The sequence below is a fragment of the Thrips palmi genome, unplaced genomic scaffold (genome assembly GCF_012932325.1).
Source record: "Thrips palmi isolate BJ-2018 unplaced genomic scaffold, TpBJ-2018v1 HiC_scaffold_11, whole genome shotgun sequence".
NCBI classification, from domain to species: Eukaryota; Metazoa; Arthropoda; class Insecta; order Thysanoptera; family Thripidae; genus Thrips; species Thrips palmi.
This window is the reverse complement of record NW_023144622.1, coordinates 7,975,922-7,989,880: the sequence shown is the minus strand read 5'-3', so window position 1 is coordinate 7,989,880 and position 13,959 is coordinate 7,975,922. Positions and strand designations below refer to the sequence as shown.

Here is a 13,959-nt window from a genome sequence, read left to right as displayed (position 1 = left end):
AAAAAACATATGAGGCAGAATTTCTAAATCTCAGGCTTAGGTGTCCAAACCAAGTTTCAAATTTAGAGTAATGTTTGTTGTGACTGCAGGGCGGAAGGAAGTTTGCTGTCATCGTCTGCTGCTCAACAGAAATGACCAACACTCTGAACTCAAACACCGACTGATACCGAAGACGAATTGATGCATTTGTTATTGCTGACCTTACTTGACTTAAAAAATTAAAGAAGCACTTTTAAAAATATTTTTTTTGAACAATTCGTGTTTGAACGCTTCTAATTTAAACGTGCACTTTAAAGAGTGTCGAAAAGAGCAGTTGGTGCACTCCGTGCCTTCTCGACCAATCAGCGGCAGAGCGCGGGAGTCTCCGGCGGGAACAGAGTCAGTTGAGTTCAGTTCTGTCATTTGGAGCCGGTTTTCCGTTTGAATTGATGTCTAATCTATTTAATATTTTGTAGTAGCCAATTATTCTAGTGCGCCACACCTGTAGCCTCAACGAATCTCTAAGATTGGCTGCGTATCAACTCAATCTTCTTGTTGAAACAGCTCGACCGATTGTCCAGTGAAGATGGGGAAAGGTTAGGAGATCTCGTGGCTTTAATATTTTCTTTTCTGTTGGCTCTAGCAGTTTGCATCACGGTTTATTTGCTGTCATTTCAATTTTGTTACGTTTTGTAGATGATGATCCCACCTTCAGTATATCAAAGGAAATGGCTTCTCACAGCAGCTTGCCACGGAGTAAGAGGGTATGTATTTTATCAAATAAGCATTTAATCTATTGCCGTCTGAATGTCATTACATTTTTGTTGTATCCTTTATTTCTTAGAACATGAGCGATGAAGAGTATCGTGAAAGTATTATTCAGCGAACCATGCATGCATTGTCTGTCAGTGAAGAGTTCACTCAGCTGCTTGTAAAGAGGATGGAGCAGAATGAAAACCTTCAAAAGCAGCTTCCCAAAAGGTGCATAAAAGTTTCTTAATATCTTGCTTCAGTGCTTGTACCAGAAATTGATGTTTTCGTGCCTGTGCTTTTCAGCGACGAAAGGTCTTCCAAAGGTTCGGCTCGTGGCAGGAAAAGGAAAGCTAACAACGCTCCATCAGTGAAGGTATGGATTTCATCATATGGGCTTCATAGATGCAATGTTATCTTTTAGTCCTACAAGGCTTATGGTTTGGATCATCTTCGGTTTCAGAGCAAACAGCCAAGAAGTAATGAGGAATCTGTTCCGTCTGGTGGTACCACATACATTAATGCACAGAACCTTGAGGTATCCATTCGGCAGCCTAAACTTTTGGAAGGTGCCATTATGCGTGACTATCAGCTTGACGGTCTTGAATGGTTGGTGGTAAGTTTTTGGCCCGTCCCGTATATTTCAATCTAATTGGACAGTTTTAGATGTGAAGGCATGTTTGAGTGCAAACTGAATAACTTTATAACTTTTTTATTGGAATGTGATTTTGCAGGCATTAGACTTGAATGGAGCTAATGGAATTCTAGCTGATGAAATGGGACTAGGAAAAACTGTGCAGGTCATTGCATTGATATGCTTCCTGGTGGAAATGGGAGTTGGTGGAGAGGCTCCATTTCTTGTCATTGGACCATTATCAACTCTTCATAACTGGGTTGCTGAATTTCAAAACTTTGCTCCAAAGGTATTCTTTAATCCATTTTGGAACTTCTTTGGATTTGAATTTTTATTTATCTCTGCATTTTTCTTTTTAGATCCCAGTGCTACTGTATCATGGTAACCAACAACAAAGAAATCTTTTGAAAGGTGGTATTTTGAAGAAGAGCACTGTTGGCAAGGCAGACACATATCCAGTTATCATCACTTCTTATGAAACTCCTCTCAGAGATAAATCTCTTCGCAAAATTAATTGGAGGTACCTTATAGTTGATGAAGGACATCGCTTGAAAAATCATAAATGTCTCCTTGTCAAGTAAGTTTTGTCACTTGTAGTGGTAGGTGTTCCTATGTGCATCAATTTGGTCACTAAATAATTTATTTCTTGCAGTGAGTTAAGAAGGTTTAATACCACTAATCGTCTTCTCTTAACGGGAACTCCCCTGCAAAACAATATGACAGAACTTTGGTCTTTGTTAAATTTCATTCTTCCTAATATTGTCAATGACATTGATGTGTTTGAATGTTGGTTTGATGCTTCATTTTTGCAAGCATCTGATGCCAATGAGAAAATTGTTGAGGCTGAGGCAAAGGATAAAGTTGTTACAACTCTGCATAAGGTTTGTACCAAGTAGGATTTCTTAAGAAAGAATAAATGAGTCTTTAGACCAGCAACTTTAAATTATCCTTATTACAGATCTTGAAGCCATTCCTGCTTCGCCGTGTCAAGGCAGACGTTGGTCTCAATCTCCCTCCTAAGAAGGAAATCATCATTTATGCCCAGATGACCGACTGGCAAAACCGTTTGTACTCTGCAATTGTGGAGAAAACCATATACAAATTAATGGTGTGTATCTTTCTAGTGTGTTAATGCTGCAGTGGTTTACTCTCTCCTAACTTTATTCAAACCTTTTTATCTTGGCAGGGGAGGAAAGAAGCTTGGGAGGACCCTTATGCCCTGGAGAAAGCAGCCCGTCGCAGTGCTAAATTCGAATCTTCCGATCTTGAGCAAGAAGTAACTGAAAATGATAGCCTTAACACTCTCAGACGTTCAACGAGGAGGACGGCTGTCCCTGTCAACTCTGGAGACTACAAATTGCTGGCTCGTGGAATCCCTCTAAGTACTTTCAGGGATGGACCTCTGTTTTGCCATGAGGATAGGTAATCATTCAAACATATGGATCTCTTGTAGTTTGTTAACATACAACTTTCTGGATTATGTAAATTTCCTTATTTCTTTTTTAGCTGGGGTCCTGAGGAGAGCTGTGATAAACTTCTGGAAGGCCTTGCTGGGCCAGATGAAGAATTTATCACTGAAGTTAGAATAAGAAACCCAGTTTCAGCATTGAGGCAGATTTGCAATCACCCATATCTTGCGAGTTTTCCAGTTATTCCTGGAACTCGCATGTTGAAAATTGATGAAAATATTATTCATCGATCTGGGAAGTTACAGATATTAGATGCTATGCTAACCCGCCTCAAAAGGAATGGCCACAAGGTAATTTGGCTGTAATTTTCACTAGCTATTTAGTCATAGTATAATGTATAGAATAGACCTAATACCACTTCCCACTTTCAGGTCCTGATCTTCTCCAATTTTAAAATAATGCTTGACATTATAGAGGATTATTTTATCATGAAGGATTATCAATATACAAGACTAGATGGATCATGTGACCTAGCTGATCGACAGGAGAGTATCAAGAAATTCAATTCTGAGGATGATGTATTTGGTTTCCTGATATCCACTCGAGCTGGTGGGCTTGGAATAAATTTAGTTGCTGCTGATACTGTTATAATTTATGATAGTGATTGGGTAAGTTATCTTATCTTGTGTCTAAATTACAAGAAGACATATATGTGATGAAGCATATCTAATTTGATATTTATTTTGTGTTTCAGAATCCACAATGTGATTTACAAGCTCAGGATCGTTGCCATCGAATTGGACAAACCAAACCTGTTGCTGTTTATCGGTTTGTGGTTCGAGGGACTATGGATGAACACCTTGTTAATTGTGCTGAGAAAAAGAAACAGCTGGATAAAGTTGTAATTCAACATGGTGAGGAACCCTGTAAATTTTAATTCAAAGTTGAGGTTCTTTTACTGTGCTGTTGTATCATGCAAATCTTCTATTTTCTCCTTTTTTAGGAAAATTTAAGAATATCAAGAAAAATGACGTAGTAAGTTTGGATGAACTCAGGAACCTACTTCAACCCAAAGATAAAACTGAAGCTGTCTTCAAAAATGGTTTAGGTCAGTACAGTAAGATCTCTAGCATTGTGACTAGAGTTGCCTGTGTTCCTTTTTTTTGTCTGCTCAGTTTTCTTTGCTTGTGGTTAATTTTAATTGAAATCTTTGGTTACAGTTTATTCAGAAGAAGAACTTGATGTTCTGTGTGATCGAAATGCTTTGTTCAGTTCTAAACTGAAAGACGAAGTTGATGCTGAACTTGATGATGCTCCATCTATTCATCTTTCTGATATTGATTCCACAAGTGAATGTTCTGATTCTCAAGATGCTATCAGCTTAAGTTCGCATACAACTACTGAAACAAACAGTACTGACTCAGGATTTAGTGGTAGCAGTGCTTTCTAAGATGCCTAAGAACTATCCTAGTTTATGTATTTTTGTATCTTATTTTTTATCAGAGATCAATTAATTGTGATGCCATGTAGATGCATGGATTTGGGCAGTGTTTGCCTCAGTTTTATTTTTATACCAATGAATCTATTAATATGTTGTTTTTCTTTTAATTATTGCTTCTCTTCAATCTGATTAATTGACTTCTTTGAAATGTACCTTTATTCTAATTTCTTTGCCTATCGGCACACACTTATCACACTGACAGTCTTATCTTTGTATACTTGCGATTAGCAATTTTTTCTATTAGTTTTATGATTTGATTAAATGTAAACTTTTGTAGGTACAACACATACAATACTCAGTATTAACAGAGATAAATGTTATTTATCTCTTGCATTAATAAATTGTATGCAATCCTGAACAGTTCTTTTGTCTTTTTCTTGCTATCCCTCATTGATGCATTTTGGCTGAAACTATGACTTTGCTTTGGGAGTGCCCTGGGCTGTTGCATCGAATTTGAGATTTGGCGCCTCAAGGCGTTTCGGGGAGGGGGGGGGGGGCATGTTTGCAGCTCGCCTCCCACACCGAGCAGCGTCGTTTGGTGTTGGTGGTGGCTACGAGGGTGCCATTTCGGAGGTCCTCTCCTTTGTGCCCTTCGAGGTGCCGCGGTGATAAACTTGAACAGTAACTTGTACTTCAGCATTCACGAGGGAAACGAAACCGTTCTTTGGAGTTTCTCATACATTGCTGTCTGGAAGCTGACCGCGTAGTTTCTCATCAAAAACTGCAGTCCATCAAAAGAAAAAGATGGCCGCTCTTTGTTTACGTTAAAATAATAATTCGCATCGTCAATGAGTTTTATGGCTAATGTGAAGGGAGTTAATCGGGTCGGGAACAATGGAAGATGCCAATACGGAAGCCATACTTTCTGAGCCAGGAGGTTCAGGGCTTGCGCAGGAAGTCTCGCGCCTTTGGGCGCCAGTCGCCGCTTGTCCTGGCCAGACCAGCGTAAGTACACCAGTGTACTGTTCACTGCGTCTCCTAACTTCGCCGGTATAGAATTGTACGGAAGGGTTGTTTTTAGACTATTTAAATAAGGAATAATGCATTTCAACACAATTTTTCCCCAAATTAATTCCTATGGTCATGTCAAAGCATTCTTCCTTTTCCCCCTCTTAACCTCTGAAAGTCAAGTTTTGTCATTAAAGCATCTGCTGTTTCTTGTTCCTGACGACGAAATTGCGCTGCCATTATATCCCATCGTGCTACTATGAGAGCACTCTCATGATATTCTCTCATGGAAGTGTTATGGTCAGGTTCAGCACCAGGGTGGCTGAGGGTACCCGCCCAAGTGGGGACACGTAAAACCATTGGTTCCAAGCAGAGCTGGAGTGAACAGGAAGGGCCCTCTGAAATATTTGAAACACATATCCTTGTCAAAAGGACTGCAAGATATTTCCACTTCAAGTCCAATCATTACAATCAGCTTCTTTCAATGATTTATTCAAGAAATGGGTATTTATGGTCTTAATATATGTGCTCAACTCACTTGATAGTTTGCAGGAAATTATTAAACAAAGTGCAACAAATACAGACAAAATAGAAATTGGCAGTCAAATCCTGGTGAAAATATTGAACAAAGTGAATTTACAATCTTTTACCTTATATATGAACTTTCTTTATCAAAACTAACTTAACAATTTTAAAGTGTTAATAAAACTTTTGTGATGAAACTAGCCCAATTTTAAATTTGTAATATTTGCATTTTGTGTTTCAGGATGTCAACAAAGAAAATCCCGAAGCATCAACTCTAAGGGAAACAATACTGCCTGCAGAGAAGTGCAATTCTAAGAGCCCCCAAATGCTCAATGAGGAACAGCCGGAAAAGAAATGTCAGTCAGACATAAGTCGTCGCCTTCGAGCCAGAAAAAGCCTCATTCCAGAGCAGCTGGTTTCGAAACGGCGGATAGCTCAGATGCGCCGTGTAAGACTCAAGGGTGCAGAAGTGAATACAGAAGCTGAGCCAAATGTGGAGACAGAAGCTGAGCCAAAAGTGGAGACAGAAATAAAGACTGAAATGGTGGAAGCCGGGGGAACAAGTGTGGCGACTAGACTTGTTCTTGTTGAGCGTATGTCGGCCATGGGTACCCCTACTTTGGCTGTTACCAGGGTGCTTGTAGATGAGCCCGATTCACTTGTAAGTTCAGCTTTTCTTCTCTTATGTAGCTTGTACTCAAAAAATAGCTTTTTAAAAAAATTACGGTCAGGCATAACTTTTTGTCAATTTGTCAATTTTTTTTTTTAGGATTCTGAAGAAGAGCTGCTGGACCAAGAACAACTGCTCTCAGAAAAAGAACGACTGCAAAAAGAATTGCCGAATAGAGGTCCTACGCTGGAGCAAAACGGCGGGAAGGAATTGCCCGCGTGCACTCAGGAACACACCTCGGTAAGATTGGGATGGGCAGTGCGGGAGGATTTTATCTTCCATTCCTTCGTTCTGTAGTACTTTTTAGAATACACTGAAAGATAAATGTCCTGGCAACTTCCTTAAGTAGTTACCGTAGCCAAAGCCCAGTATTTACTGTACCCTAAATTCCTGCGTTAACCGTTTCTAAAGCCCAGTCGTTACCGTGAACTGATCTACAGTATTATCATGAGAGACCTGCGTTTCAACAAAGTAAACATGAAGCATTTTTGTCGTTTTGTGTTTAAGGTTTCTGATGGCTGTGATCCGACGTCCGAGGATGAACTTCCCATGGCTGAACCTCCTTGCGAGGTTGAACTTCATTCGGCTTTACTCCCGAAGACCGAACCCCCTTCGCCTGAATCTCCTTCGCCCGAATATCCGGATGATCATTTTATGTCTGAACTTCTTTTGGCGGCACCTATAGTAGAACTTTATGTGGCTGAACCTCCCACGGCTGAACCTTCGACCGACCCTTCTGCGTCTGAACCTTCGGCTAAACCCTCTAAGGCGAAGCGTCCTAAGACTAGACGTCCTAAGGCGGCTAAACGTCCCAAGGCGAAACCTAAGGCTAAACCTCGGGTTAAATCAAGAGCTAAGGCTGAACCTGAGGCTGAATTTCAGGCTGAACTTCAGGCCGATGCCCCTAAAAGACGACAACCAATATTGACCACAGAAGCCCTCGAAAGAAGACGCCAGCATGACCGGGACCGGGACCGAAGCCAGAGGCGCATGACAAAAGAACAGCGGGAGCGGAAACGCATGCTGGACCGGGAACGTCAGAGACACCTGACTGCCGAACAGCGGCAGCGGAAACGCGAGTATGACCGGGAACGACAGCTACTCCGTGCAAGACTAAAGTGTGGTGAAGTGAATTCGGAACGGGAACTTTACGCCATGGGACTGACTGAAGAACAGCAGGAGAGAAAACGGGCGCGGGAACGAAATCGTTACAGAAAAAAGCGAGGCCTTCCTCCCATCGAAGTGCAGGGAGCCGTGGAAATGACTGAAGAACAGCGGGCATTCCTAAGAGCCACGGATCTGGCCGAACAAAATCAGATACGGCTGAAAAGGGAAAACCAAGAAAGAACCGGTATGAAATTCGAGCAGCTCGATTAACTTTCAATCTTAACTTTAATCTTAATTAACTTAACAATTAACTTCAATCTTAAGATTAACTTTCTTCTTCTGGTGCCTTTTTACGATTTGTTGCAGATACCGGCCCCCAAGAGGAGTGTCCGCACTGCCAGCGTGCATTTCGGTGGAAGACGTCCCTCGAACGACATTTACTGGAGTGTGGGCAGGAGCCAAATCAGGTATGTCAAAAATTCAGTCATCGTTCAAAATGCAAAAACTCGTGCTGCATCCATAACGATCGGCCCTAAATACGGCACACAATCCTAATTTTTACTTGACCTTCTATTTCAGCATTTTTTGCAAGCCTTTTTGTATTAAAATAAATATTTGTTACGACAATAAAACTCTCGGCAAGACTGGCTCAAAATTTCTGTAACATTTGTGCATTTGGTGTTGAGCACGGGAATCGAAGAGCCTGTGAATGCTCGACCCAGAGCAGCAACAGGACGTCAGGCGAAGACGATCTGTCGCCTCGAAGCGCCTCCAAGTCATAACGAGCCCCTCCAGCCAGACTAGTTAGATACGAAACGGTGGATGGTCCAAATCGTACAAGACGCGAGAGTGGAGAAGTGCATACGGAAGTTGGGCCGGCCAGGGCCAAAAGTGGCAACAGAAGAAGGGACACTAGTGGAGACAAAAATGAAGACTAGATTTGTGGAAGCAGAAGGATCTGCAGAGGCGACAAGACTTGCTCTTGTCGAGCGTGACTCTGACGTGGCACCCCTACGTTGTCCGTCACTATGGTGCTTCTGCCCGCTGATTCAAATCGTAAGTGAACTACCTCTCTTTTGTGCGTCCGCTAAAATGGCTGAAAAAAATCAAATGATGATTTTTGTCTCATCATTTTCCAGGATCCCAAAAAATAGAGAACAGCTGAAAAACAAACAAAAAGTAGCCGAGCTGCAAGTGCTGCCATGTTACTTTATCTTAGGACACTGTGAGTCGTCACCGTACAGAGTGCCACTTGGGAATTGTTGAGCTCATGCGGTTTTCTGTCCGGTCACGGCTCCTATCATCTTGCATATGATAGTGCAATTACATTTAAATTATTTTTGTATACATATAATACCTGTTAATATCTATTATGAAATTGCTTACATACTTGTCTATAAACCGCTTCTTTGCTCATTAGAAACGTATGTTAGAAAAGTATGTTCGATGCTTGTCTGGGGCCGATTGAGGGGCTCCTCGATATTGTTAACAAATGTTTCCACTTTTCATGTCTGTACGACGTCTCCTTCGACCAATGTTGCCAACATCCTCCTGTATTAATAATAACCTTTGTTATAGTTGATTTAAAAATTGCTCTTGTTCTGTCGGTTTATGTAGGTTCATAGGTAATTAAAATAATTATCACGACTTCGTTCTATCTTTCGCCTTTTACAATCGTCAGTCGGTTTGTCGACGCTGGCACGCTTCGACACCGCTCAGCGGCACCGGTTTGGAATCCGGCCGACTGGAGCAAACAAAAGAAGCACTGCGTGGTGCCATGGGCTCAGCAGCATCCCCCCGGACGTCAAGCAAGGGCTGACAATGCTGACTCGGACGGACAGAGACGAATCGGTCGGCAGCGCGCGGTGCCACCCCTACTTCGAGCTTACGGCGGACTGGGGTGCTGGCACCGCGTGCTCGCCGACCCGGCCTATCTGTTCGGCGATTGTCAGACCTGGTACGACACGCGGCAGATTGGGGGCTTTGGTTGGGTGTCCGCAGACATAGCATTCGGCGGGGTGGGTGGGACACAGCGCAGCAGTAGTATGCAAAATGAGGTCATGTTCGAATCCGTACGTCTGCAGGTCCCGTGCTCCCTCGACTCTTGCGAACGTCAGTCTTCCGAACTGGGGCGCCAGCGTTGTAAAGACAGAGGTGTTGGCGGGGTACTTTTCTAAAATGGGCGAGCAACATGCGAGGGAACGCAGAGTTGAAAGTAGGGGGAGGGGGTGCTTCACTGCTAAATCTCGCTCGAGGTTCTTCCCTCCGACACACGCACACACACAAGCCCAGTCACAGAGTCATCCAATTATATGGTCCGCTGCGAGTCCTGGCCGCGCGGCGCTACGCGGCGCCGGGGTACGGCACTGCCACGGCACTGCCACGGCCCGGGCTCAGGCCACGGCGCCACGGCGCTTCGGGCGAGAAAGAGCGAACCCGACAGACGACAAGGGGGAGGGGGCGGCCGGGCCAGGCCGGGGTCCGGACCGGAGTACTCGGGAAAATTAGAAAGCCTCTGGTTGCGCTTCCCCAGTTGTCCCAGCCAGCATCAGCCAGCGAAAGACGGCGAGGGGGGGCGCCGCGCGGGCGGATCGGGGGCGGGGGGCTCCGGCGGGGAAGGGGTTGGTCGTCGTGATAAAAGCAGGGCTGGCACCGAGGCCGCTGTCTAATGGGCTGTGATTTATCGCAGTGTGTCGGGACGTCGCACTCGCCGTGTCTGCCGTGTCGCCCACTCGCTGCAGTCTTCTTTTTGCGAGTGTGCACACTCCCATGCGACTCCTGTTCCACTGACGAGCGCGCAGCGCGCCCCCAGCCACAGCAGACTGAGAGTCGTCGCTCTGTCTCTCTCGCACACATGGGGCGTCCCGTTTGGGTGCGAGGGAGACAGAGCGACGACTCTCGGAATGAGTCTGCTGAACAAGCCAATCGCCGCATTTAATACTGCGGTCCGGACCGCTAATTGCTTTTCATTCGGCGTTTGGGGCGGCACGCGGTTTTCGCACTAGTTGGGCTGTGACGCGCTGCCGCGCTGCGCGGTCCGGACAGCGCCAGTCGGCAGCCACATTCACATTGATTGAGACGCACATTCACATCCACTTGACTCGCCGTTTTTCGCACGGTCCGCGGTGCCGGGGGGGCGTCTCACGGGACGTCGACGGGGTGCAACGCAGTGCGGTGACGAAGCCGAACGCAAAACGCCCTCTCTCCCACGATGCTCGCTTTCCTCGTTTTCGCGCAACGAGAAGGCCCCGCTCTGGCCGGCCCGGCTCGGCTTTGGAGGAAATAGAAATGTTATTGCCGACGAGGCGTTTGTATCGGTCCGGGGGCGGGGAGCGAGGAAGCCGGACGGGCCGCCCTCGGGAATACCCCACGCGTCCCAGAGGACCCGCCAGACCCGCCGCGCCAGCGCGCTAGAAGCCCGGGGTAGTGACGGCGCGCTGCCCGCGCTGCTCCGCCCCGCACGACATATGTGGCGATGTCCGTACCGTGACCTCACACAGACGGGCGGGTGCACTGACGCACACACACGCAGACAGATGGCCGTCGTGCACACACTCACGGAGCCACATTACGGAGACAAACGCGCTAATTTGCGCACACGCGTAGATGTTAGCACACTCTTCTCTCAGGATAAGCCACTTCCGCGGGCTTTGTTTCCGCAAAACAGCGGAAAATTTCCAGAAATTCCGACAAAATGCCGTTTTATAGGGTACTTTCGTAGATCCTGAACCGGAAGCAAGCGACCCCATTTGGGCCCGGAAACAACTTCCCCGGAAAAGTATAGCACACGTTTCGCCACACTTGAACTAAAGGTTTAAAACGATGTTGAATGCAAATGTGGCCGAACTTTTGGGCTGTCGGCTTGTTTTTTCCAGGATTATTCCGCCAAATGGCGTCTGTGTGCTTCCGGTTCAGGGATCTACGAAAGTACCCTATTGGACGATCCGTCCCTCGGTTACTTGGGAGTAACTGCGATTTTCTTCGCACAACCGAAGGTTGCTTCCGCGGCGGTGCCTGATGGTAAAGAAAAGTTCAGGGTTTCCTGTGGCGCCGGGAAATGTAGTATTTCTCGAGATTCCCTCGAAGCCAATCATGGCGGAATACCTGATTGCCCTCGAACCTCCTCCTAACGGCGGCCGCTCTCTCCTCCATCATGCTCTACCCATTCCATTAAGTCGCACCCCTTCCCCCTCCCCGGGACGCTCTCCGGGGACACCGCTGCATGTCGTTTAGGGCTGCCGGGGGTGCAGCAGACTGATTCCGAGAGTCGTTTTCGTCGCCCTGTCTCTGTCGCGCTCACGGCGACGTCCCGTCTAGGTGCGAGAGAGACAGAGCGACGAAAACGACTCTCGGAGTCAGTCTGCTGCCGGGGGTGCGGCGTGGAGCAGCGGCATGACACGATCGTCAACAATGCGGTAAATGTTTCCGTGATGGGGAGGCTGCCGGCCACGCCCCACGCCGCGCCAGGCCAGGCCGGGCCTCTGACAGCACGTGTTGTCGCAACGGCCGCCCTGTCACGTGACTGTCGGCCGACTCGTCGCGTTATGGACAGCGGCACGCGACACGCCACCACGCCGCCAACCTCCTGTTCGCATCGCACTCCACCTAATTCTGGAGCAGTCCACAGTGGGCCAGAAGACCGGTGGAGGCGGCCGAAACTCCGGATGCGTTTTGAGCTCTAGAGTCGCTCAACAGGACTCGAACCGAACGTGACTCCACCAATGGATCCCTCGTTCGGAGAGCAATCCATTGGTGGGGTCACACGTTCGGTTCGAGTTCCATTTAGCGACTCTGGAGCTCAAAACGCGTCTAGAGTTTTGGCCGCCTCCACCGGCTTCTGGCCCACTGTGCGAGACGGGAATCGCCCTGCTGTCTGTTGGCCGGACGGACCACTCTGCTAACGACTGGCACCGCGTCGCGTTGTCGACGCACTGGTAGACGCACTAGGCGCGCCGAGGGTGGCGGTGATGACCCCACACTGCATCACCAACACTGCGAACGCTGCGAACACCAACCCCCTGGGCAGCCAAATCAGGTTGCCCCGCCCGCAAATTTATCACTACTTCCTCCACTGAATGAGGCCTATATCCTCCGGTCCTCCGGACCCAGGGGCCAGCAGGCCGATTCCGAGAGTCGTTTTCGTCGCTCTGTCTCTCTCGCACTCACGGGGGCGTCCCGTATCGGTGCGAGAGAGACAGGGCGACGAAAACGGACTCTCGGAGTCGGTCTGCAAGCGCCGGGCCGGGCCACCCTCCCTTACCCTGCTCCCCGACGCCACCCTAACAACAGGACAATGATTGTTATGTGGTCACGAGGAGGGGTTGCAGGAGGAGAGGGTGGATGTCATCCTCTGCGCGCACACGCTCCACACACACACAGACACACACACAGACACACACACACACACACACACACACACACACACACACACTGGAGATACCTCTGCATGACTTACACTCACACTGATGTATCCGACACGTGTGGGAAACACACGAGGACAGATATAAATTTGTGGCGCCGAAGAAGAAGAAGAAGAAGAAGGAGAAGAAGAAGAAGCAGCAGCATTGCGCGGTAAACGAGGAATGGAGCGCTCGCGGCGCCCTTGCGAATAAATATATTTAGTACACTATCAAAAATTGGTGAGACGGACAATAAAAAGCGGAGAGCGTTGGCGGCGGCGGCGGCCCCGCTCCCGAAGGAGAGTGAGGGCTTTACAGGGACGACGGGGCGCCGCTCTGCGCCGCTCGGTGCAGCATAAGCCCTGCTTTGGATGGGGATGCACTTCGGGGCGTTACGTGGGACGTGCATCCCTGGAAGAAGAAGAAGAAGAAGAAGAAGAAGAAGAAGAAGAAGAAGAAGAAGAAGAAGAAAAAGAAGAAGAAGAAGAAGAAAAAAGAAGTGGAGGAAGAAGAAAGAAGAAGGGCAAGGCGGGCAAGGCCATGCAAAGGCGGTACGTAGAAAGTTGTAGTGTTTCTTTCCTGTTTCTTTTAGTCTCTCTTTTTACCGCCGCTCCTTTTGCGGTCTCTCACTTTCGGAGCTGTCTCTGCGCCGGCAAATTGATATGCCGTGGGTGGCGGATCAAAAGTATTGGTCGTAAAAACAGCGCGTCTCGCCAACTTGTAAAAGCGGACCGACCAATATAAAAATATAAAAAATGACGAAAAAAAGAAAAAGATGCACGGTCAAGTGTTGGAATTGGCACCGCGAACTTGTAAGCGGAAATCCACTGCCAGTGTGGGAGTCGGTGGATGTCCGGATGGTTGGCACCGCGTTGTTCGGGGCGAACAAGGCCGGGCTTCGCTAGCCTCGCTAGCATTGCAAAGAGCATCCCGCTGCTTGGCTGCTTTAAATATTGGACGACGAGGCGGCGTGGCGCGGCGCGGCGCTCCGTGCGGAAATTCCTCTGACATTTATAGCGCATGAGGAGGGAAAAGCG

The 13,959-nt window shown here is 47.3% G+C and overlaps 2 protein-coding genes across 2 annotated transcripts; both read left to right on the top strand.

Annotated features, from left to right (window-relative positions):
• Positions 1–299: 299 nt before the first annotated feature.
• LOC117639784 (lymphoid-specific helicase-like) lies at positions 300–4,421 on the top strand. The gene is made up of 16 exons (XM_034375692.1): positions 300–378; positions 456–575; positions 676–743; positions 824–960; positions 1,036–1,105; positions 1,193–1,345; positions 1,464–1,652; positions 1,723–1,940; positions 2,016–2,244; positions 2,322–2,471; positions 2,550–2,785; positions 2,870–3,122; positions 3,204–3,440; positions 3,527–3,686; positions 3,776–3,880; positions 3,993–4,421. The coding sequence occupies exons 2-16, from the start codon at positions 566–568 to the stop codon at positions 4,220–4,222; spliced, it is 2,445 nt and encodes an 814-aa protein (XP_034231583.1). The 5' UTR covers positions 300–378; positions 456–565; the 3' UTR covers positions 4,223–4,421.
• A 515-nt stretch (positions 4,422–4,936) lies between these two features.
• On the top strand, positions 4,937–8,616 carry LOC117639536 (histone-lysine N-methyltransferase, H3 lysine-79 specific-like). Its single transcript, XM_034375298.1, has 6 exons — positions 4,937–5,218; positions 5,988–6,407; positions 6,516–6,656; positions 6,924–7,767; positions 7,890–7,990; positions 8,103–8,616. The coding sequence occupies exons 1-6, from the start codon at positions 5,108–5,110 to the stop codon at positions 8,127–8,129; spliced, it is 1,644 nt and encodes a 547-aa protein (XP_034231189.1). The 5' UTR covers positions 4,937–5,107; the 3' UTR covers positions 8,130–8,616.
• Positions 8,617–13,959: the final 5,343 nt, after the last annotated feature.